The sequence below is a fragment of the Trichechus manatus genome, unplaced genomic scaffold, assembly GCF_000243295.1.
Source record: "Trichechus manatus latirostris isolate Lorelei unplaced genomic scaffold, TriManLat1.0 scaffold00108, whole genome shotgun sequence".
Taxonomy (NCBI): domain Eukaryota; kingdom Metazoa; phylum Chordata; class Mammalia; order Sirenia; family Trichechidae; genus Trichechus; species Trichechus manatus.
Window position 1 is genome coordinate 5,386,025 of NW_004444044.1, and position 26,925 is coordinate 5,412,949.

The 26,925-nt window shown below is 34.8% G+C and overlaps 1 protein-coding gene across 1 annotated transcript in view; it reads left to right on the forward strand.

Moving 5' to 3' along the window:
• LOC101342518 (UDP-glucuronosyltransferase 2A2) overlaps positions 1-24,581 on the forward strand; it is an 81,303-nt gene extending 56,722 nt beyond the window's left edge. The window contains 5 exon segments of the mRNA XM_023737791.1: positions 9,689-9,837; positions 12,499-12,630; positions 14,122-14,209; positions 14,674-14,893; positions 22,933-24,581. Coding sequence (XP_023593559.1) covers positions 9,689-9,837; positions 12,499-12,630; positions 14,122-14,209; positions 14,674-14,893; positions 22,933-23,212 — 869 coding nt within the window. The 3' untranslated portion in view covers positions 23,213-24,581.
• Positions 24,582-26,925: the final 2,344 nt, after the last annotated feature.

The window sequence follows — 26,925 nt, forward strand, 5'->3', positions numbered from 1 at the left end:
TTGGGGTTTTCTGTGTATAAGATCATCTGCAAATAGAGATACTTTGACTTCTTCCCTACCAATCTGGATGCCCTTTATTTCTTTTTCTAACCTAATTGCTCTGGCTAGGACCTCGAGCGCAGTGTTGAATATGAGTGGTGATAAAGGGAGTTGTTGTCTGGTTTCCGTTCTCAAGGAGAATATTTTCAAATTCTCTCCATTTAGGATGATGTTGGCTGTTGGTTTTGTATAAATGCCCTTAATTATGTTGAGGAATTTCCCTTCTATTCCTATTTTGTTGAGAGTTTTTATTATGAATGGGTGTTGGACTTTGTCAAATGCCTTTTCTGCGTCAATTGATAAGATCATGTGGTTCTTGTCTTTTGTTTTATTAATGTGATGGATTACATTCATTGTTTTTCTAATGTTAAACCACCCCTGCATACCTGGTATAAATTCCACTTGATTATGGTGAATTATTTTTTTGATATGTTACTGAATTCTATTGGCTAGAATTTTGTTGAAGATTTTTGTGTCAATGTTCATGAGGGATATTGGTCTGTAATTTTCTTTTTTTGTTGTCTCTTTGACTGGTTTTGGTATCAACGTTATGCTGGCTTCATAGAATGAGTTTGGGAGTCTTCTATCCTTTTCTATGCTCTGAAATAGCTTTAGTAGTAATGGTGTTAACTCTTCTCTGAAAGTTTGGCAGAATTCTCCAGTGAAACCATCATGGCCAGGGCTTTTTTTTTTGTTGGGAGTTTTTTAATTACTTTTTCAATCTCTTCTTTTGTTATAGGTTTATTTAGTTGTTCTCCCTTATTTATTTTTATAGTTTTACCACCTAAATGTGATTCCTTCCATATGTTATTGTTTACATTTTTGAACTTCATACTACAATCACACACTTGCTTCTTATCTCAACTTTTTAAATAATTTGCAATACATATTTTTAAATTAAATTTTCAGATTGTTGCTAGTGCATAGAAATTGCAATTACTATTCCATGTTGTTTTTCCATCCAACAGTATTACCAAGTTCTCTAATTCTTTTAGTGATTTATCTGTGTATTTGGGAGATTTGCTATATGACAGTCGTATAATTTCCAAAAAAAAAAAAATTAGATAGGTAGCTGGATAGATAGATCTCTTAGATCTACTTTGTTCTAATTTTTGTTTCCTTGTTTATCTGCAGAGGTTGAAAACATGTTTGAATTAAAGTTGTCATTACTGTAAATTATTGACTTGTGCTTATCTTAATGGAAATACTGTCAGTAGTTCAATATAGAATGTTATGTTTGATGGAGGCTTTTGGTAGGAGCCTTTTATCAGACTTAGAGAGTTATTTTCTATTCCTAATTTACTAAGATATTTTCAAATTATGAATAAATATTGAGTTTTTTTATTGTTTGAGATGATCTTGTTTTTTTTTCCTTCCTTTACTTATTGTTGTTGTTATTAGATGCTGTCAAGTCAATTCCGACTCATAGCAACTCTGTGTACAATGGAGTGAAACACTGTCCCATCCTGAACCAATCTCACAATCATTTTTATGTTTGAGCCCATTGTTGCAACCACTGTGTAAATCCATCTCATTGAGGGTCTTCCTCTGTTTCACTGACCCTCTACCAAACAGGATGATCTTTCCAGGGACTGGTCCCTCCTGATAATGTGTTCAAAGTACCTGGGACAAAGTCTCACCATCCTCACTTCCAAGGAGAGTTCTGGCTGTGTTTCCTCCAAGACGTTTGTTCATTCTTCTTGCAGTCCATGGTATATTCAATATTCTTCTCCAACACCATAATTCAAAGTCGTCAATTCTTCTTTGGTCTTCCTTACTTGTTGTCCAGCTTTCACATACATATGAAGCAATTGAAAATACCACAGCTTGGGTCAGGTACACGTTAGTTCTCAGAGTGACATCTTTGCTTCTCAAGACTTTAAGGAGGTCTTTTGCAGCTGATTTATCCAATGCAATACGTCATTTGATTTCTTGACTGCATGCTTCCATGGACATTGGTTGTGGATCTAAATAAAATGAAATCCTTGATAACTTCAGTCTTTTCTCTGTTTATCATGATGTTGCTTATTGGTCCAGTTGTGAAGATTTTTGTTTTCTTTATGTTGAGGTGTAATCCATACTGAAGTCTGTAGCCTTTGATCTTCATCAATAAGTGCTTTAAGTCCTCTTGGCTTTCAGCAAGCAAAGTTGTGTCATCTGCATATTGCAGGTTGTTAATGAGTCTTCCTCCAATCTTGATATCACGTTCTTCATATAGTCCAGCTTCTCAGATTTTTTAATCAGTGTACAGATTAAATAGGTATGGTGAAAGAATACAACTCTGATGCATACCTTTCCTGATTTTAAATCAGTAAGTATCCCTTGTTCTGTTGGAACAACTGCCTCTTGGTATATGTACAGGTTCCAAATGAGCACATTAAAGTGTTCTGGAATTCCCATTCTTGGCAATGTTTTCCATAATTTGTTATGATCCACACAGTCTAATAACTTTGCATAGTAGATAAAACTCTGGTAACATCTTTCTGGTATTCTTTGCTTTCAGCCAAGATCCATCTTACATCAGCAATGATATCCCTTGTTCCACATCATCTTCTGAATTCAACTTGAATTTCTGGCAGTTCCCTGTCAATGTACTGCTGCAACCACTTTTGAATGATCTTCAGCAGAATTTTACTTTCATGTGGTATCAGTGATATTTTTTGATAATTTCTACTTTCTGTTGGATTACCTTTCTTTGGAATGGAGACAAGTATGGATTTCTTCCAGTTAGTTGGCCAGGTAACTGTCTTCCAAATTTCATGGCATAGACAAGTGAACACCTCCAGCACTTTACACATCTGTTGGAACATCTCAGTTGATATTCCGTCAATTCCTGGAGCCTTGTTTTTTTCCATTCCCTTCAGACCAACTTTGACTTTTTCCTTCAGTACTATCAGTTCTTGATCATATGCTACCTCCTGAAATGGTTTAACGTAGACCACTTCTTTTTGGTTCAGTGACTCTGTGTATTCCTTCCATCTTCTTTTGTTGCTCCCTGTGTCATTCAATATTTTGCCTATGAAATCCTTCAGTACTGCAACTCGAGGCTTGAATTTTCTCTTCTTCTCTTGAGAAATGCCAGATTTGTTCTGGACTTTTGGTTTTCTAACTCCAGGTCTTTATGCATTTCATTATAATACTTTGTCTTCTCAAGCTGCCCTTTGAAATCTTCTGTTCAGTCTTTTACTTCATCATTTCTTCCATTTGCTTTAGCTACTCGACTGTCAAGAGCTAGTTTCAGACTCTCTTCTAACATCCATTTCGGTCTTTCTTTTTGTCTTTTTAATGACCTTAGCTTTCTTCATATATAATGTCCTTGATGTCATCCCACACTCGTCTGGTCTTTGGTCATTTATGTTAAATGTGTCAAATATGTACTTGAGATAATCTCCAAATTCAGGTGGTATATACTTAAGGTTGTATTTTGGCTCTCATGCACGTGTTTCAATTTTCTTGAGCTTTGGTTTGAACTTGTATATGAGCAATTGATTGTCTGTTTTCAATCGGTCCATGGCCTTGTTCTGACTGATGTTGTTGAACTTTTCCAGCCTCTTTCCACAGATGTAGTTGATTTGATTACTGTGTTTTCCACTCCTGTGTTTTCACATGTGGTACACATGTATAGTCGCTATATATGTTGTTGGTATTCGCAACGAATAAGTTGTTGGTCTTGAAAAATTCTACCATGGGATCTCTGGTAGCATTTCTATCACCAAGGTGATATTTTCCAAGTATCAAACCTTCTTATTTGTTTCCAACTTTTGCATTCCAATCACTAGTAATTATCAATGCATCTTGATTTCATGTTTAATCAATTTTAGACTTGATCAAACATGCAGAAGTTGGTAAAAATCTTCAGTTTCCTCATCTTTGACATTAGTCCTTGGTGTGTAAATTTAAATAATAGTTATATTAACTGGTCTTCCTCATAGGTGTATGGATATTATCCTATCACTGACAGTGTTGTACTTCAGGATAGATCTTGAAATGTTAGTTTCACAAAATGTGACACCATTCGTCTTCAGTTCTTCACTCATAGCATAGTAGAGCATATGATTGTCTGATTTAAAATGGCCTGTATCATTCCATTTCAGCTCACTAATGCCTAGAATATTGATTTCATTTTTGATGACTTCCAATTCTTTTAGATTCATACTTCATACATTCCAAGTTCCAATTATTAATGGATGTCTGCAGTTTTTTCTTTTCATTTTGAGTCTTGCCACATCAGCAAATGAAGGTCCCAAAAGCCTTACTCCATCCACATCATCAAGGTCTACTCTACCTTGAGGAGGCAGCCCTTCCCCAGTCATATACTGAGTGCCTTCCAACCTCATGGGCTCATCTTCTGGCACTGTATCAATGTTCGGCTGCTATTCATAAGGTTTTCATTGGCCATTTTTTTTCAGAAGTAGACCACTAGGTCCTTCTTCCTAGTCTGTCTTAGTCTGGATGCTCCACTGAAACTTGTTTACCATGGATGACACTGCTGGTACTTGAAATACTGGTAGCATAGCTTCTGGTATCATGGCAACAAGCAAGCCACTACAGTATGACAAACTGACAGATGTGTTGTGGCCTTTACCTGTCAAGAAGGTGAATTATATTGTTGCATTTTAAGATTTTAAACAATCATTTCATTCCTACAATGTACCACACTTGTCCATGATATCTTTTTGAAAATATATTACTGAATTCATTTAGGCCATCATTATTTTACCTGTTATAGCACCTGTTTTATGAATTGGAGTTTTAATTTGTTTTGTCTATTTCATTACTGTTTTCTTTTTATAGATTATATTAACTATTTTGTTTTTCTTCTTTTGCTGTGCTCTTTCTAACTTAAGTTGGAAACATTCTTGTTTTCTCAAAATTTTTAAAGACTATAAATTTATTTTAGGTGCTATGCATACTGTACTCCACAAGTTTTTATATATAATCTTTTTATAATTTTCAATTCTAAGCATTTTTGCATTTTTTCTTTGGTGAAAGATTGATGAAATGTGTTTTTCAATTTATAAATCTAAGAAAGTATATCAGTTAGCTATTATGGCAATAATGTTTTATAATAAACCATCCCAAACTCAATGGCTCAAACAATAGTCATTTATTATTATTTATGTTTCTATGGGTTGTAGGGTAGTTCTCCTTTTCTCAGATGACCTCATTTATTCATCTGAGACCAACTGTGGGTCAGGTATGTGATTCTCTTCTCTTGCCTGGGCTTTCTCAGTGTTTGGGGTTCTACTGGTGTAGGATGACTTGGCTCTCTCCATGTATCACTCAAATCTATTTAGCAGGCTAGCTTTGGAATGTTCTCATGGCAAGCCTGAGGTCTAATAGAAAAAGGAGAAATGCATAGGCATTATTTCACAATTAAGGCATGGATACAGGACTTATGGGGGAAAAAAAAAGACCAATAATGCAATCAATATACTTCATGGAATTGGCTAGTTCACTTTTTTTTTTTTAATTTCCTGTTTGCTTGCATTATGCTCAGTAATATAGTCTGTATAATAAGAGTCTTTTGAAAATTTTTGAGGGTAGTTCCAAGTCTTAACATGGTTCATTTTCAAAAATGATATTTATATGCTTGAAAAGAGTATGTAGTCTCTAATTGTTAGATTAAAAATTCTATATATGTCCATTATATCAAGCTTATTGACTTTTCTGCTCACATATTTTATATACTACAGCTGTATTATGTTTGGGAAATGTCAATTTCTAAACAATCAGTAATAAGATCTCTCCCTATGATGATAGATTTTTAAATTTCTTCTTATAATACTGTCAAAATTTGCTTTATAAGGTTTACAAAGATAGCATAAGTTACATTCACATATAGAACTATTATAGCTTTCTAGTCGATTGAAAATTTTTTATTGCTTTTTAGTGATCTTTTTATTTTTGGTAATACTAAGTTAAAAGCAATTATTTTTAATGTTAATACAGCCGCATCTGCAATCTTTTGGAAAGTATACATATGATACATTTTCCATTTTTTTATTTTAAATTTTTATGTATCTTCATGTTTTAGGTAAGGAGCCCTGGTGGCACAACAGTTAAGCTTTTAGCTACCAGCCAAAAGGTTGGTAGTTTAAATCCATCCAGTGGATTCGCGGAACAAATACCGGGCAATCTGCTTCTGTAAAGATTACAGCCAAGAAAACCCTCTGGGGCAGTTATACTCTGTCTCTTGGGGTCGCTATGAGTCTGAATCAACTCAACAGCACACAACAACAATGTTTTAAGTGTGGTCTCTTTTGACCAGCATATAACTAGGTTTTTAAAAATCTAATGTTTTATGTGATTTATAACAGAAAAATTTTAACTATTTGCATTTATTTGGAAAACTACTACATTTTCCAACTACCATCTATTCATGAGCTTTTTATGTTTTATTTCCTCCCATTTTATTGTGTGTTTTAAACTGATTGAATGGACTATTTTTGTTTGTTTTTCCGTGTTTTTTCCGTACGTTTGGAAGTTAAACACTACACCACTATTTAGATGTTCTTCTTTTAGTCAGTATATATTTGTTTTTGTTTTTGTTTTTGAATCTAATATGAGTTCTGAGCCTTTAACCTGGAAATTTTTGTCAGTTTACATTTATTGGGCTAAGTGATGTATTTTATTTTTACAATTGTTTTGTTTTCTGTTTCTCTGATTGTTCTCACTTCTTTTGTTTCTTTTTTATGTACTTTAAGACTAGTTCAGTTTTCTTTACTTTTTAAATTTTTTCTCCTTCTACTTTAAGGCTATTAAAAATTTATGTCAATTATTTTAGTTGTCAAAAGCACTGCATATTTAAAAAACCATGAAGTTAACCAAAAGCTTTACTATATTGTTTAATAATATGAAAATATTAGAATGCATGAGATACATTTCAAGCTCTTTCCAATATATGTGCCTCTTAAGTTTGAAATGGCTCATAGTTTGTTTGTATTGGTTTGTTTTGTTTTTCTGACACTTTATGTTCTCAATCTGTATACCAATCCTTTGATGATCTCATCAAAGTAAATGGTTTTAATCACCAATTGTTTGCTGATAACTCCAAATTTACATTTCTGAGTGGCATGTCTCCCCTTTACTGCAGCCTTAAAATTTCAACTGCCTACTCCACAACTCTATTTGCATGTTCACATGTATTTCAAACTCTTCTTACTTAAATCTGAATACCTGCCTTTGCCCCACCCAAAACTTGTTTTTCCTGATATCTTCTTCATTTCACTTATTGAAAACCCAGTCCTTCTTGTCACTCAGGTGAAAAATATGGGGATCCTTAGTCATCTGACACATTTTTTCATAGTCTGGAAATAATCTGCTAGGTAATCTTGTCAGTTGTATTCCAAAATATATGTGAATGTCCCCCCACTCATCATCTCCATTGGTGCTAACCTAGTTCAAGTTACCGTCATTGTTCACCTAGATTAAAACAATCAGTGCTGCAGTGTAAGCTGCAGTAAAAAAAGACACCAAGTAAGATGCCTGAAGCTGCACAGTTACATCTCCAGTGTAATAGTCCATAGGAAGACAGGGGTCCTGCTCACAAAATTATCCAGATTTTTAAGAACTGAATATCTTATTATTCTGTTATTTCTATGAGTGTTGTTCTTGCCCTATAGCTAGGCAAGGAAGGTGAAGGAGAAAAAGATCAAAAAGTTTCTTTTTTAAAAGACATGATCCAGAAATTTTACATTAATTACCTCATGTGTCTTTCACAAGAACTTAGTAACTTAGGGAGCCTAGGTAAATTGTCTCTAGATAGCTACCGAGATAAAATGGTTTATCTCTGAGACACTAATCATTGTTGCCTACTGAAGTTTTTTCCTGTCTGCCTAATCTTAGTATGACATCTGGCCATACTTCAAGGCTACTTTGAAGATTTTTTTTTTCAAAACAAAAGCACATGAATCATTGAGTAGATTTAAAATAATAGAGTCATTCAACAACAAGATACACTTTGTAGCTCAAATTTAATAACCCATAGATTAATTATATATTATTTATGCAATCATTCACGGTGTTTAAAACTCAATATTGCGTGAATAATATAACTATAGGAAATGGTTTGACAGTCAATTACAGTTTAGTATTTGTTCCATAATTCCTCATGCATCCTTTTTCTAATAAAACCAAAAAACCAAACCTGTTGCCTAGGGTTGATTCCGACTCATAGTGACACTATAGGACAGAGTAGAACTGCCACAAAGTGTTCCAAGGCTGTGATCTTTATGGAAGCAGGCTGTCATATCTTTCTCCCATGGAGCTGCTAGTGGGTTTGAACTGCCAACCTTTCTGTGAGCAGCCAAGCACTTTAACCAATGCGCCATTAGAGCTCCTTCCATTTCTAATAAGTCTTACCGAATTTTTACCAACTTTTTCATACTATTGTTCAACTTCATTCTCTTTACTTTTAATAACTTTTGTTATTGTAAATCAGCTTTAAATATACAAATTTGGAAACTTGTTTAAGCTCAGTTTTTCTTAAAATGTGGACTACACATCATGTACATCAAAATCACCTAGGGTTGTATTAAATTCTTTGGATTGCCCTTACAAATTAGGACAACAGAAATGGAGTGGCTTAAGAGAGCAAAAATCCATTCTCTCACAGTTTTGGAAGCTAGAAGTTCAAAATCTAAGTTTTTGGCAGTCCATGCTGTTTCTTGAAGGCAATAGAGAAGGATCTCTCCATGCTTCTCCCCTAGCTTCTTGTTGTTGGCCATCGTTGACATTCCTTGGCTTGCAGCTGCATAACTCCTATCTCTGTTTCTATCATCACATGTGGCTGTCTTCCATGTTTGTCCTTCTGTCTCTGTATCTCTTTTCCTCTTTTTATAAGGACACTAGACATCTTGGATCAGGGTGTGCCCTACTTCAATATGACTCATTGGCCCATCTTACTCCAATATAACTCAACATCAACAACTAATAGCATCTTCAAGGACCCTTTTTCCAAACAAGGGTCACATTCACAGACACTGAGGGTTAGGACTTCAGCTATCTTTCTGAAGGACACAATTCAACCAGTAACAGGAATAGATGATCAAAGCAGGATGTCAAGCATATGGATCAAGGCATTGAGAAAACATGAACACATTGGCCCAGAAGTTTGAAATGGGCTTCTCATTTAATCTTTGGCAATTTCAAGCTGAGTATCATTGAGCAAAGTTTTCTCACTATCAAATTAAGGCATTGGATGATATGACTTCAGACATAACTTCAAACTCAAAGATGTAATGACTCTAAAAACAAGTCATCTAACCTTAGATATGTGACACCAACATGGGGCAGAATCCTCAAGAGGAAAGAATTTTCATTAGAGGTCTTTTTTATCTTTTTTTTTTTAGTTGCAAAATATGTTTTTTGTGTGCAGAAATGATAGACCTGGTCATTTGCAAATAGGTATTCTTCTCCACAGAAACCTAAGATTCTTTCATTCCTTCGTTCTTTAGTTCCTTTGTTTCCTTCCTTCTTTCTTGTTTGCTTTAATACCCCCTTTCTTTTAACATCTAGAAGCCATAACTATTCTAGAGGATCTAAATTTACTTTTCTTTTAGTAACTTGTCAGAAAACTAACGGTGCAAATTTTTCCATTAAACTAATACGTCAATTCCCTCCACCTACCTTTATTTATTTTCTCTAGGAAAACCCACTACATTATGCGAGACTATGGGGAAAGCTGAAATTTGGCTAATCCGAACATACTGGGATTTTGAATTTCCTCGCCCATACTTACCTAACTTTGAGTTTGTTGGAGGCTTGCACTGCAAACCTGCCAAACCTTTACATAAGGTAGGTCTAATACCTTATGATATGATAACTGATCCTGATTTTCCTTTAAATATTACAGACTGAAAAAGATACACATACTGCTGCAAATCTTTGGTTTGCCACTCCAAATTTATTTTCCAGGTCTCAGGTTGTTCTTATGAGTGATATTAGTTCTTTTAGACTTTCCATTGAAATTTTAAGCAGAAGAATGACATATTTAAAGTATTATTTTTAGTGGTGTTTCTATATTATGGATAACGGATTGGAGATAATGGATGATCTACAGACATGGAGATTATTAGGGAGGTTTCTCTAGTAGACCTAACAAGCATGATGGAGATCTCATCAAGCATATTTACCATAATGGGAGAGAGATACAGATGCTCCTTGGAAACTCTATGGGACAGTTCTACTCTGTCCTATAGGGTTGCTATGAGTCAGAATCGACTCAATGGATTGGGGTTTTTTGGGGGATTTGAGGACTAAGAGGAAGTAAATTTAGGGCAGAGATAGAATCAAGGAGGACTCCTGTATTAACATTGTGGGTTTTTTTGTTTTATTTTGGTTTTGGATAATAGTGACTTTTATTAAAATAGAAAATGCTTGGTGGAAACTTCTTTGAGACAAGGAAGATGAGTTCAGCTTTGGACCTATTAACTATAAGGAGCCAATGGGATTTTCAGGTCGAGATGTCTAGAAGCTTTTTCAATACTACTATAAGGTCTCAATCTCAGCAGGCAGCAATAGAAATAGAGTAAGAGCCATCAGTATAAAGTAGAAACCATGGAGATGAAAGACTCAAATATTGAATTGGTTCTTTGCTGGCATCATGGCAGATTTATTTTGAAGTGAAAAAATAATAATCTTATACCGATTCCAAAGTCTTCAAACAACAAATGTGAAGTGCCAGGGATGTTGTAAGGAAACAGTTTTGAGAAGCAAAGTATAACAATCAACAATCATGGTAAGAAACTGTTTTTGACTATTAATAGGGAATGAGGACATGTACCCTCACTTCAGCTGTGGGAAAATCAGCAAAATCTCTTTAGGAAAGTTGTAGCGTTCATGGTGTTCCCAGGTGAGTTTTTTATTTCTGCTTAGGACAAGATGTATATTGAGATGTGAAATTTCATTTCCGAATTCTGGATATCCTATTCTTACCACTCAAGTTATATTTGCAAACCAAAATCTATTGAGAGTTGCTATTATAGGAGTTAAAAAACCAATATCTTACTAGAGACAGAGGAAAAGAAGTGAGATTTTCCATGATTCTCTAGAAAATATCCCATTCCACACTTATTAACAACCTGTGTTAGGCAGATGATCTAACCTAGCTTGCTGAAAGTGAAGAGGACTTGAAGCACTTACTGATGAGGATCAAAGACCACAGCCTTCAGTACAGATTACACCACAACATAAAAAAAACAAAAATACTCATAACTGAACCAATAAGCAACATCATGATAAACGAAGAAAAGATTGAAGTTGTCAAGGATTTCATTTTACTTGGATCAACAATCAACACCCATGGAAGCAGCATTCAAGAAATCAAACAACATATTGCATTGGGCAAATTTGCTGCCAAAGACCTTTTAACATTTTAAAGTGTTAAAATGCAAAGATGTCATTTTGAGGACTAAGTGTCTGACCCAAACCATTGTGTTTTTAATTGCCTCATATGCACGTGAAAGCTGGACAATGAATAAGGAAGACTGAAGAAGAATTGATGCCTTTGAATGATGATGTATATATTGTATATACCATGGACTTCCAGAAGAACAAACAAGTCTGTCTTGGAAGAAGTACAGCCAGAATGTTTCTTAGAAGGAAGGATGGCGAGACTTTGTCTCACACGCTTTGGACATGTTATCAGAAGGGACCAGTCCCTGGAGAAGGACATCATACTTGGTAAAGTAGAGGGTCAGCGAAAAAGAGGAAGACCTTCAACGAGATGGATTGACACTATGGGTACAACAATGAGCTCAAACATAACAACGATAATTAGAGTGGTGCAGGACCAGGCAGTGTTTCCTTTTGTTGTACATGGGATCACTATAGTTGGAACCAACTCAAGGGCACCTAACAACAACAATCCCTTTCTAAAACATACACAGACACAGACACACAGACACACACACACACATACACACACATATGTACCACAGTTCCCTCAGATTAATCAGGGAAAGGTAAACATGAGAAAAACAATCCTGAAGGCCTGTCTCAAGGAAGGTACATCACTTTAGTAACAATTGCTTGGATATAAACTGTCATGCTAATGATTCAAGGTTCCAGGAGCCCAAATGAGAACTCTTTCTTGGACTTCCTTCCAAAGAATATTTTTAAGAGTTTTCAATCAACTAGATTGTTTGATAAAATTAAGCCTAGGTAGTAACAGTGCCTGTGAAAGGCACTGCCACTTTATCACTTTTTCTTTTTGTATACTGGATTTATTCTATGCCTCTAGTATTAATCACAGTTTACATTTTTTAGCCATACGTTTCAGACATGTATTTCCTCCTTAAAAGACTAGATGGTTGTATATGTCAAAGATAGCACCAGTCTAACAGTGCTTTTAACACTTCAGTTGATTCTTCATGTTTAGAATTACAAGTGAATGTTATTTTTTTCCTGTGATGTTGCAGTTTTATAATATAGAGTTGTTATTTTTTTTCATTGCAGGAAATAGAAGAATTTGTCCAGAGCTCAGGTGAACATGGTGTTGTGGTTTTTTCTCTGGGGTCAATGGTCAAAAACCTCACAGAAGAAAAGGCCAATCTCATTGCCTCTGCCCTTGCCCAGATTCCACAAAAGGTCAGTACTACTCCATCTTGGTGGGTAGCTACTGTATCAATTCAAAAGAGAACGCGGCTAGTAGTGCTTTTTCTAGATGAAAGCTGAACCTCATCATACAGTTTGCATGACCAATAAGAGCTTTAAGTCAAAAATTGTAAAACATTAAAATAGTGTGTTTAGGTGTATTTGCTCATTTGCCTAGTCAGCTTTGGCATTCATATGGATGTTCATCTTGTTTGTACTCATTCATTTGTAACAGACTAGAGATGAAAACACTTAACACCCTCACTAACCTTACACTATTTGAAATATTAACTCTTGTACTGCCTACACCCAAAAGTTCTGAAGTGTTTTAGCTCTAAACTGCAGGAAAAGGGAAAACTGATATGACATATAGTAGAATCTTGCTCAAGAATGTACACTTGTCTAGGTTATCTTGGGACTCTATCCAAATGTAGTTGGCTTAGAAGTAGAAGCCTAAATACATTTAATCTTTCTAAATAGAGCTGTCTATTGAATAGCCAATTAGGTCTCAATTAAAAATCCAAATAATATAGTCAAGCAACATACATGTTTTAATTTATGTTAATTAATCTTAACTTTGTTGTCACTACAATTCTAGTTTTCAATTCTTTATATGCTACTGATTTCAACTCTTACATATTCCTATCGTGAAATATCCAAGAGCTGTTTTTATTTCTATGTTTAGTTAAAATATATAAAACATTGCGAAGCCAAGTGTGCTAATTAGGTATATTGAAACTTTGGATTTCTGTTTCTAAACATCTCTGCTAGTGGTTTGAGCGTCTATGCCATCTTTTAGTACTTGACCTGATATTTGTCTTACAGACTTCCCAAACAGAAAACATGTAACAAGAGGTTCAAATTATAACAATTACTTCATTAAAAAACTGGAACATAAGCAAATCCCCTATCTTACCCTTCTCAAAAAATACAAATAAAAAAGAAGGAAGAAATGAAGAAAGGAAAGGAAAAAGGAAGAATATAAGGAAAAAAGGGAAGGAGGAAGAAAAAAAAAAACAGTTATCCAAATAACAGTCACACATAATATAAAACAAATTATATTTTTGGGAAAAACTGAATTTGAAAAATGAAAGCTAGGATAGCCCAGGGACACACATTTATGCAGAAGTTATGTTGTTAAATTGTGTTTAACTCCCATATTCTGATGTATTAATCCAGTACCTTTTTCTTTTCCGATTCTTCACTTATAATCTCATTCCCAGAGGCATTTCAGACAATTGTCAAAATAATAGTATGTTTAACAGACTATTAGAACATGCCATTTTTAAAATGGTGGATATAAGTAATTTTACTCTTTCTTTCAATATTTTCAAAGCACCCCTAAAACACTGCCCTCTCAACTCTGAGTTGAAGAGCGTGGACCATGTGATTTCTAAATAAGCCTACAACCTTAAAATGCCATCATTCTGTATTTTTACTTGTGAAATAAATGTGTGTGTGTGTGTGTGTGTGTGTTTTGCACAGGTTTTATGGAGATACAACGGAATGAAACCAGCCACATTAGGAGCCAATACTCGACTCTATGATTGGCTACCCCAGAACGATCTTCTTGGTAAGACTGTGGAGGCCCCCCAAAAAAAAAGGTATACAGTTGGATAAGAAACAAGTTGGATAACTGTTTAATAGCAAATACAACAAATATTCAAAATTGTAAGAGTTTTACCATTTACTTTCAGGTTTAAAATAGATATGTAATGAAATAAATGACCATTAATTTTATAGATTTATGCTTCCAATGGTTCACATAAGAATTATCAGTGCAGTGTCTCATCATTCTCCGTTTTAGCTCAGTTCAGATATCACCTCCTCAGTAAAAATTTCCCATACACCGCAGAAGTAGTTAACTTCTTTTTCCTTGGACTGAAGTTTTCTGAGCTAGCAATGGCCATATATTCAGCTTACATAGAAAATTCTGGTTTCTTAGGCAAGTTATCCTGTTTTTTCTCTTCTCTCTCTGAAATTGTGTAACATATTATAATGTGATCCTCACCCAGTTCTTATCCAACCCCCGACTAGGTCATCCCAAAACAAAAGCATTCGTAACTCATGGTGGAACTAATGGAATCTATGAAGCTATTTATCATGGGGTCCCTATGGTGGGAGTTCCCATGTTTGCTGATCAGCCTGATAATATCGCCCACATGAAGGCTAAAGGAGCAGCTGTGGATGTGAACATAAATACAATGACAAGTGCAGATTTCCTCAATGCTTTGAGAACAGTCATTAACGATCCTTCGTAAGTACTACTGCTTTCTATACGGTCACCACTGATTGTGTTATCCATCATACTAGAAAGTGTTCAGTGTTTCATGCTTTTACAATCAGTTTATTTTAAAATAACCACCATAACATGACAAATATAATAACCACTTTCTTATTTCATTTCCCAAACTGCCTTACCAAAATTGAAAAAAAAAAGAAAAGATGACAGTTTCAAATATTCTATCAAAAAACTTCTTTAAATTAAGTAAGTAATGTTAAGGATTATATAAATTCTCAGAATTTTTACTGGATAATATGTTCATTTTTATGAACATTAAATAACTGCTTATTGAAACAATTTAGTAATGACAGAAATGGAAGTGATAATTTATCCAATATTAATCATTCAGAAATAACCAATATTTTCACTGAGTAGATCACATTCTTCAGTATACATATATGCATACAGAGAGGAGAGATGTAAAGTAATTAATAATTTCATAAATATCAATTGGTTCTCTATGTGTACTTTTTAAATAAAATCTTAAATACAATTTTATTTTATTTAGTTGAAAAAGCAAATGACATTAAACTGTAAGGTTTATTGATTTTTAGATATATATCCTTACACAATTTCCCCCCTCTCGAAGACCTCACTAAGGTTAGGAAATAATATACTGTATGTATGCAAAATTTTGAGTCATTAATTTTAACTATGTGCTTTAATTTTAGCCACTATCAGTTGGACCCCTGCTATGGAAGTAATTTCTTTCCCAATTTGTATTACTTATAATTTTAATTTATCATTATTTATGGCATTTATTTTCTTCACATTTGTTTAGTCTTTTTTGTGATATTTGAAGAGATTCAATGTTTACAATCAGTCTTTGAATCAGAGATTCTTTATTCCAAAATATTTTGGATTTGTTTTTTGACTGACTATATCATATAGGAGCCCTGATGGCACAGTGGTTAAGAGCTTGGCTGTTAATCAAAAGGTCGGCAGTTCAAATCCACCAGCTGCTCCTTGGAAACCCCATGGAGCAGTTCTTTGTCCTATAGGGTCACTGTGAGTCTAAATTGACTGGACAGCACCAGGTTTTATGTCATTTAGAAGTGTTTTTCAATAAAGATTCATGATATTGAATTGCCTGAGATCGTGTTTAAAGACTAGTGGGATATGCGATTGCTCATAAACTTTTTACGGCTCTTAGGTTTCTTGGGAAGGTACTTCCCCCATTGAAAATATTTGCTGCCCTCCAGTGGGGATTTGTGTAATAGTGAGAGGTGAAAGAAACATTTGTTGAAGCAAAATAACCAGGGTATTAGACAAAACCAAAGGTGCCCTATGTACCAAATGGAATATGCCCCTCAATAAAGCCTGCTACCCAAGACCGGTGGGCCAGACAGTCAACCACAAATCATGTATTTTCATATAATATTTCTCGAAATGCATATTACCAACCAAAAAAGTAAACACACTTGATGACTAAGCATGCTTCCATTAATGAAAACACATGGTATTGACAAAAAATTCAAAGCAGAAAATAATGGGGCCTTGAAAGGGTTATCAAAGTTAGCTCAGTGCCTTTGTAGGAGAATAACCATGTCTGAGTGTAATATACTTAGGTCTTATTTTTTTTCTTTCCAAATTGTGTAAATATTACTCATAGTCTTCTGACTTGAAATGCTGCTGTGGGATTTCTGAAGCCTTTCTTTCTGATCATTTTCTCTTTTTAGGAATTTCCTTTTTAATCAGGAAAAGACATCTTTATTTTTTTAATTCAGAAACTTAACAATGACATGTCTTTAGAAATTACTGTATAATTTCTCCCTGGGTTATACCAAAAACCAAACCTGTTGCCGTTGAGTTGATTCCGACTCACAGCAACCCTATAGGACAGAGTAGAACTGCCCCATAGAGTTCCCAGGGAGCACCTGGTGCATTTGAACTGCCAACTTTTTGGGTAGCAGCTGTAGTTCTTAACCACTATGCCCCGCTGGGTTATAGTGGGGTCTTAAAACACTGTAAATCCAGGATTGAAAAAAATACTCAGTTTTTCATTTCAGAAAAAAACTTCTTGTTTGTTATTTATTCAAATTCCTTTTTGTTCTTTTTTTATGTCTACTTCAGGGACATGAAGTATTAGTTTTCTTTTTCTTGAATTTTGTTTGTTTGTTCTTTTTCTCTATTATTTTCCCCGTACTTATTCTAGTATCTACTCTTTTTAATCACTGTGATTGCCTCCAATATATCCTCAAATTAATAATTGACTTTTTCATCCTGAACATTTCTGTTTCTAATTTCTTTATTAATTCTTTATGTTATTTTTTAACACAATTTATTTCAATAGCTCATCAATTACCGTTTTTCATACCCTGTTGTTTTATAATCTCATTTTTTATCTCTTTTTTCATTAAACTAACAACCTTCCTATAACCTCAAATCTTCTCTTTGATGGGTTATATATTAAGCCTACCTAAATTCTTCATCTCTATTTTTATTTTTTATTATTAATATGTGCATGAGTATAAAGCCAAGTTTTTTTATCTTGCTTTTTAAGTATCTGCTCTGGTATTGTGTAGGCATATTGTGCTTAAAATAGCTTTCACATTATCTCAGATGCAATTCAATTATTCAGAGTCAAAACTTGAAGGGTTCATTCACTTTCCTGATACTTAAATTTAAGCTTAAAATTCATAAGTTAGGGAAAAAGGTGAGCTCAGATGGAAGTATGTGCAGCTCTTTTTAGTGGAACTAGGCTGTATAAAGGTCCCTGAGTGGTGCAAGTGGTTTGAAGTTGGCTGCTAACCTAATGATTGGTGGTTTGAACCCACCCAGCAGCACTGCAAGAGACAGGTCTGGTGATCTGCTTTTGTAAAGATTACAGGCAGGAAAACACTATGAAGTAGTTCTACTCTGTAACACATGGGATCATCATGAGTCAGAATAGACTCAACAGCAGTGGATTTGGTTATTTTGGTTAGGATATATAAAAACATCTGTTAATTGTCTTTGTCCCAGGGTTTACTAGACAAAATAAAAAGTGTACTCATTTGCAAAAGGAAGACAGTCTATATTTGGCTTGGATCTATCTTAAAGGGTCAGCCTGGTTATTCATTTTCCCCTCCTCTGCACATTCTAGTCAACTGATTCGGATTAATACGCATGTATAAATAATAACTTTCAGGATACTATAGAAGTAATCAATTCAGGAACTGGGTTAGGAGGCACATACATCTAGCCTTACTTCAGTCATTTGCTTTTTATAAATGTTGACCTTAATCTCTTATGTATTAGAGTATTTCCATTCTCTGCATTGTTAGTTGCTGATAATTTTATTCACTTTATTAAATCTAAGAGCAGGGAAGTTGTATGATATGTATATATTCTTTTCTCAACCTCATTGCAAAAAGTGCTCCTTAATTTTTTTAATTTGAAAAAATATTTATGCATAAAATACAGAAACGTGAATAATCTTAGAATTTTCAAGGTAAGTATATAGAACTTATTTTAATATTTTAACATTGACTTTAAATCGAACCTAAATCCAAACTATATGAGAACACCAAAGTATAGTAAATACTACACATGTATTTATATTCTGTTCTCTTATTCCATAAAGTAATTTAAGGAACACAAAATATTACATGTGAATACATAAACCATACTAATGTCATTACTCAGAATACTGTAAGATATCAGTCATAAGTAATCAGTGTATATTAAAATGTAAAATAATCAATTTAAATGAATATGGTCCTTCCTTATCTGACCTCATTTCTAAGAAAACATACTTGATTTTTATCTGTTTACACATGTACAGGTTTATCTATTAAGTATATGAGTATATAAATTTTAAATCCCTATCTTTAAATTACATCAAGGACATCATACATGAAGAAAGCAAGAGACCATTAAAAAGACAGGAAAGAAAGAAAAGATCAAAATGGATGTCAGAAGAGACTCTGAAACATGTTTTGAAGGTAGAATATCTAAAGCTAAAGGAAGAAATGATGAAGTAAAACAGCTGAACAAAAGATTTCAAAGGGCGGCTCGATAAGACAAAGTAAAGTATTATAATGAAACATGCAAAGACCTTGAGATAGAAAACCAGAAGGGAAGAACACACTCAGAATTTCTCACGCTGAAAGAACTGAGGAAAAAATTCAAGCCTCGGGTTGCAATACTGAAGGATTCTACATGGAAAATATTAAAAGATGCAGCAAACATCAAAAGAAGATGGAAAGAATACACAGAGTCATTGGACCAAAAAGAATTGGTCCACATTCAATCATTTTAGCAAGTGGCATATGATCAAGAACCAATGGTACTGAAAAAAGAAGTCCAAGCTGGCCTGAAGGCATTGGTGAAAAACAAGGCTCCAGGAATTGATGGAATATCAACAAATGGATGCAGCACTGAAAGTGCTCACTCTGCTATGTTAATAAATTTGGAAGACAGCTACCTGGCGAACCGGCTGGAAGGGATCCATATCTGTGCCATTCCAAAGAAAGGTAATCCAACAAAATGAGGAAATTATCAAACAATATCATTAATATCACATGCATATAACATTTTGCTGAAGATCATTCAAAAACGATTGCAGCAGTACATCAACAAAGAATTGCCAGAAATTCAAGTCGGATTCAGAAGAGGATATGGAACCAGGGATATCACTGCTGATGTCAAATGGATCTTGGCTGAAAGCAGAGCACACCAGAAAGATGTTTACGTGTGTTTTATTGACTACGCAAAGGCATTCGACTGTGTGGATCATAACAAATTATGGATAACATTGCCAAGAATGAGAATTCCAGAACACTTAAATGTGCTTATGAGTAACCTGTACATAAACCAAGAGGTAGTCATTCAAAGAGAACAAGGTGATACTGCATGGTTTAAAGTCAGAAACGGTGTGTGTCAGGGTTGTATCCTTTCACTATACTTATTCAATCTATATGCTAATAAATAATTTGAGAGGCTGGAATATATGAAGAAGAACAGGACATCAGGATTAGAGGAAGACTCATTAACAACATGAGATATGCAGATGACACAACCTTGCTTACTGAAAGTGAAGAGGACTTGAAGCACTTGCTTATGAGGATAAAAGACTACAGCCTTCAGCATGGATTATACCTTAACATAAAGAAAACAAAAATGCTCACAACTGGAACAAAAAGCAGCGTCATGATAAGTAAAGAAAAGTTTGAAGTTGTAAAGGATTTCATTTTACTTGGATCCACAATCAAACACCATGGAAGCAGCAGTTAAGAAATCAAACGACGCATTGGATTGGGCAAATCTGCTGCAAAAGACCTCTTTAAAGTGTTAAAAAGTAAAGATGTTACTTGGAGGACTAAGGTGTGCCTGATCCAAGTCATGATGATTTCAATCGCTTAATATGCACGCGAAAGTTGGACAATGAGGATTGAAGAAGGATTGACGCTTTTGAAGTACGGTGCTGGCAAAGAATATTGAATATACCGTGGACTGGCAGAAGAACGAACAAATCTGTCTGGGAAGAAGTACAGCCAGAATGCTCCTTAGAAGCAAGGATGGCGAGAGTTCATCTCACATACTTTGGACATGCTATCAGAAGGTTCTAATCCTTGGAGAAGGACATCGTGCTTGGCAAAGTAGAGGGTCAGCGAAAAAGAGGAAGACCCTCAATGAGATGGATTGACACAGTGACTACAACAATGGGCTCAAGCATAACCACAATTGTGAGGATGTCACAGGACAGGGCAGTGTTTTGTTCTGTTGTACACAGGGTCACTTTGAGTCAGAACTGACTCAATGGCACGTAACAACAACAACAACATCTTTAAATTGAGGACACATTGAACAAAAATCAAATTTGAAGAGACAGACTTTTATCACCACTATATTTTGCTTACAATGTATTAGGATGAACCAGATAAAATAGTGGTTTTTAACATTACCTACACCTGTTGTCATCAAGTCAATTCAGACTCATAGTGACCCTATGGTACAGTCCAATTGTACTAGAATACGACAGTTCTTCCTCAGTACATAAAATAAGCACAAATAAATAATATCTTGCTAATGAACTCATTTTACCATGTTTACTTGTGAATGAAAACTAATTCCCTCTACCTCATTCCCAACAATGGGCATCCCAAGAATGGGCATCCCAAGATGTCCATACCGGACATCTTCTCTCCAACCACTTCTCTTCTCTCATCATCATGTCTCTAGGCTGGAACTTTAATGTCCAACCCAAACCAAAGTGAAATCTATCAATTCTGGGTCAGCCACCAGGAAACTTCATGGAAGATATTGCCTTTCAAACACACAGGTCTCCACCCAGTCTTCTCTGGGAGACCATTAGAGTCCTAAGTTTACCACTATTGTTACTGTAATGCCACATTGTGATAAGAAGACCTGATTGTAACAAAATGTTTCTATTTACCTTAAAAACGCAAATCCCATGTATTTGGATATGCTGCCTTTTATGATAGACTTGTATCTTCATTCAATCTTGATGTTGCATACAGAAAAACTGTCCTTTGCATCAGAAATTAATATGTGTGTGAAAAAGAAAAGTTGTCATTGTGGCAAAATATAGAGACTGGGAAAATAACTCACCCGTTAGTAATCAGGATGTGAAATGTAGAAGTATGAATCAAGGAAATTGGAAGTCATCAAACATGAAATGGAATGCTTGACGATCATTATCCTAGATATTAGTGAGCTGAAATGGACCGATATGGGCCAATTTTAATCTGATAATTGTATTGTTTACTATGCTGGGAATGACAAATTGAAGAGGAACCACGTTGCATGCATCATCAAAAAGAACATTTCAAGGTCTATCCTGAAGTACAGTGCTGTCAGTGATAAGTTACTATTCATATGCCTACAAAGAAGAACAGTTAATACCACTATTATTTAAATGTACACACCAACCACCAAGGCCAAAGATGAAGAAATTGAAGATTTTTTAGAACTGCTGCAGTCTGAAATTGATCAAATGTGCGATCAAGACGCAATGATAATTACTGGTGAATGGAATGTGGAAGTTGGGAAAAAAAGGAAGAGACAATAGTCAGAAAATATGGCCTTGGTAATAGGAATAATGACAGAGATTTAATGATACCTGCGGTATGAGGCTTGCAAGTAAGGTAGTGCAACCAAGAAGTTCGATTGGTTAAAAATTTTGTCTCTTTTGGCTTTTATACCCCTAGACAAGCCTTGTAAGCATATTTATGGTTTCCTGTGTGATAGGAAGCCCTGCTGGACTTGGTTTTAGTTTTTTGTGTCGTATGTGGAAAACCAGAGGTTTCCCATATAACCTGATGGAAATCATCCCACAATATTTTCAGCAACCAAGGTTCATTGGGAAAGACAGTTGTCCACCAATCAGCAGGCTTGAGAACACACAAATTTCAGTGGTAACCATGTAGTCAAAGACAATATTTCCCAAAATCCATATTACCAACCAAAAACTTAAACACATCCCATGACTCAACATTCTTCCATTAATGAAAACACATAGTTCAAAAAAAAAAAAATTCAAACCAGAAAATAATAGAGTCAAACGTGTAATGCATGGGGTCACCATGAGTCATAGCCTACTGCATGGCAAATAACAATGTAAACTACCAATTTTCCACGTCAGACATCATCAACTAGCCAGGTATCAGAAGCCATGCACTTGTACTATTAATAGATCTTTATCACATTTTTGGATCATTCAGCATCCTAGTTTATGAATAGTCCTAAAAATTGTACTTCATACTCTGTAACAATTCTTTCTTGGAAAAAGAAGCTATACATTCATAACTAGCATATTACATTTTTTTCCTATATCAACATTTGACCACACTCTGTAGAGAATATACTTGTTCCCCACTCTCCCCTCTGTTGAGAATATGCTTGTTCCCCATTTTCTCCTATCAATATTCATATCACAGCAAGAATTAATCTTTTCCTTAATAGTTTGTGGCCTTTGTCTTGTATAAGTTATATAACTTGTCGTATTCTTATCTTTAGTGATTATTAAAAAAATCATCTCTCCTTTCTGTCTATGTATTTGCCTCCAGTTATAAAGAGAATGCAATGAGATTATCAAGAATTCACCATGATCAGCCTGTTAAGCCTCTGGATCGAGCTGTCTTCTGGATTGAGTTTGTCATGCGCCACAAAGGAGCCAAGCACCTTCGGCCAGCTGCCCATGACCTCACCTGGTACCAGTACCATTGCTTGGACGTTATTGGGTTCCTACTGGCCTGCGTGGCAACGATTATACTCTTGATCACAAAATGTTGTTTATTTTCTTGTCAAAAATTTGGGAGAACAGGAAAAAAGAAAAAGAGGGAATAGATTTGTCCAGTTTGGCAAATGCTGGTGCAGGGCAATTTCTGTTGATTTTTAGCCATAAGAAGCTTAATTAAAAAAAAAATTAACAACATCGCATATGTCCTGTAGAGCACTCACCTCACTCCTTTAGTCTAGTTATATGGCTTAAAATTCAATAAGATCTTTAACTGACTGTGTCCCATTCTTCCTTTGTCTCTTCCCAGAGTTTTGCCCTCTTCTCAAATTCCTGACTTAGGGACACTAATAATTCTAAATATGTCCTATTCATAACATTAATATTTTCTTTTTTTAACCTTAAGTGATATGATGAATAACAATATGCTGACTCCTGGGGAGTGCACAGAATGTGAGCTGAATTTGATGGATGTAAGGAACTCAGAAGAGTAAAATTCACAAACACTCACAGACCATACAAGTCAGGAAAGCACCATTAGAAATGTGTTTGTTATGAGAAAAGTAAAGATTTCCTTTTTTCAACAAAATTAGGTCTTCTGTTTGCCCAATGCTATTGGAATTAACTGTGATAAACCATCACATTTGGAAAGGTTAAAATATCCCATGGAGTTTATCCAGATAACCATGGCCTACATTTCTGCCTTTAGTAAATAAAAAAATAAAAATTCTTCTGAGCCTTTTATGCACAAGGGACAGTTCTGGGTATTGACTTCAAACAAATAAGTGAATCAATTAAGTCATTTTTTCTCAGGGACAGAAAATGTCAGCAATATATTCCAGATAAACAGATCATTTCAGTAGAAATAACTACAAAAACATAAGAAAAATTATTTTACTGATTTTATAAAATTTTTAATTAACAGTACAATAGAGACTCTTAAAGTTAAATGTCAATTCATTATGTATAGCAATAACTAAAATTCATAATCTTTATTCTTTATAATCAAACATATAATTACAATTGAAAGTATAATTTACTGTGGGAAAAATAAATATTTATTCTAAAAATAAGATCATTATTTTCCAGTCTCTATGTTCTACAAAATCTATTCATAAATTAATTATCTCCTATGCTAAAAACATAAGCTATTGGAAGATCTGCTTATCCAAGCATATACTGTAGTAAATGTTTATCATTATAAAACTCTCCAATAAAGAATAGATTTATTCATACACTAATCAGCTTTACATTAATTTAACAAATGTATCAATGTTTACAGTTTATTTACCCTCTTATAATCTTAATAAGATGTCTTCCTAAAGTTTTAACATTTGATATATTACTGCAGGATATATGACATCCATAGATTTCTCAAAAATTTAGAATTCTTTACATTTTAATGTTTCATATTCAAAAATATCTTCCAATTTAAAAATAACTATACGACGGGAAAATGTAATTACTCTTTCTTGAATATCTACATGACTGAAAATAAAAATAGATTATTTCAAATACTTTTGTGAATGCTGAAAATTTATTTTCTAAATGTTATTCGGTTTTTTAAAAGTGGCTCATCTTGATGTGTGTTTTAAATTTCACAATGTAATTGTATTTTTGAAAGTGCTGTTTGTGTTTGCTCTCGTCTCAGTCTGTTCTCTGCAATGAGAATGCAGCAATTGGCTAAGATGCAGTGAGAGGTGGGCCACCATCCCTAGGTTAAGCTTCCATACATTCAGGTGTCCTCTTTGGCCACTGAGAGTAGCCACCCATTGCTGATGTAATTTGCTGCCATACCACAATCTCTGCTCACACTTTTCCTTTTTCCTTCAATACTCACTGCATTTTGAGAACAGCTAGAATTAGATTTGAACTGGCTTCATGGTACATTCTGTCCTGGACACCAAGTTAACATTTGACCGTAGAAGGTATTTAAGAGCTCCCTCAACTCAAAGACAAAGGGTTTGGGGTTTTTTTGTATTTTGTATTTATTTTTTTGGTTTGCTATGCATTAAGTCTTAAATGTCCTTTACAAGTCAAATTAGAAATATCAAGTCTAGAACTCAAGGGACTGACTGCTCTGGTCAAGAAATCAAAAATTGGGTATTAAGTATATAATCCTTAAGCCTGGGTAAGATCATACAGCTCGAGAAGGGTACTGGCAGAAACAGTATTTACACTGATAATTCAACTGAAAAGACTGTAGGATGTGAGAGCTTTGACAAATGTTGGCATAACTAAGAAAATAAACAAGGGATGATGAATTGCCCAGAGAAGAAATTCTCTATAAACCCTAGTGCAAAGAGAACAAATGCAAGATATATTATTGTTGTTGTTGTTAGGTGCTGTTGAGTCAGTTCTGACTCATAGTGATCCCATGTACAACAGAATGAAACACAGACTGGTCCTTCGCCATCCTCACAACTGTTGTTATGCTTAAGCCCATAGTTGCAGCCACTGTGTCAATCTACCTCATTGAGGGTCTTCTTCTTTTTCACTAACCCTCTACTTTACAAAGCATGATGTCCTTCTCTAAGAACTGGTCCCTCCTGATAACATGTCCAAATTATGTGAGGCAAAGTCTCACCATCCTTGCTTTGAGGAAGTGTTCTGGTCATACTTCTTCCAAGACAGATTTGTTCATTCTTCTGGCAGTCCATGGTATATTCAATATTCTTCGCCAGCACCGCAGTTTAAAGGCATCAATTTTTCTTCGGTCTTCCTTATTCATTGTCCAGTTTCTGCATGCATATGATGCAATTGAAGATATCATGGCTTGGGTCAGGCTCATCTTAGTCTTCAAGGTGACATCGTTGCTTTTAACACTTTAAAGAGGTCTTTTGCAGCTGATTTGCCCAATACAATGCGTCATTTGATTTCTTGACTGGTGCTTCCATGGGCATTGATTGTGAATCCAAGTAAAATGAAATCTTTTACAACTTCAATATTTTCTCCATTTATCATAATACTGCTTATGAGTCCACTTGTGAGGTTTTTTATTTCCTTTATGTTGAGGTGTAATCCATACTGAAGGCTGTGGTCTTTGATTTTCATCAGTAAGTGCTTCAAGTACTCTTCATTTTCAGCAAGCAGGGTTGTGTCATCTGCACTTGGCAGTTTATTAATGAGTCTTCCTCCAATCCTGATGCCCCATTCTTCTTCATATAGTTCAGCTTTTTGAATTGTTTGCTAAGCATACAGATTGAATAAGTATGGTGAAAGATTGCAATCCTGACACATACATTTTCTGACTTTACCCATGCAATATCCCCTTGTTCTGTTTGAACGACTGCCTCTTGATATAGGTACAGGTTCCTCATGAGCACAATTAAGTGTTCTGGAATTCCCATTCTTTGTAATATTATCCATAATTTTTTACCATCCACACAGTTGAATGTCCTTGCATAGTCAATAAAACACAGGTAAACATCTTTCTGGTATGCTCTGCTTTCATCCAAGATCCATCTGATATCAGCAATGATATCCCTCGTTCCACCTCCTCTTCTGAGTCCAGCCTGAATTGCTGGCAATTCCTTATTGATGTACCTGCTGCAATCTTTTTTGAATGATTTTAAGAAAAATTTTACTTTGCTGTGATATTAATGATTGTCATGGTTTGAATTATGTCCCCCCAAAAATGTGTGTATCAATTTAGCTGGGCCATGATTCCCAGAATTGTGTGGTTGGCCTCCATTTTGTGATTGTAATTTTATGTTAAAAGAGGATTAGGGTGGGATTGTAACACCACCTTTACCCAGGTCACATCCCTGATCCAATGTAAAGGGAGTTTCCCTGGGGTGTGGCCTGCACCACCTTTTATCTC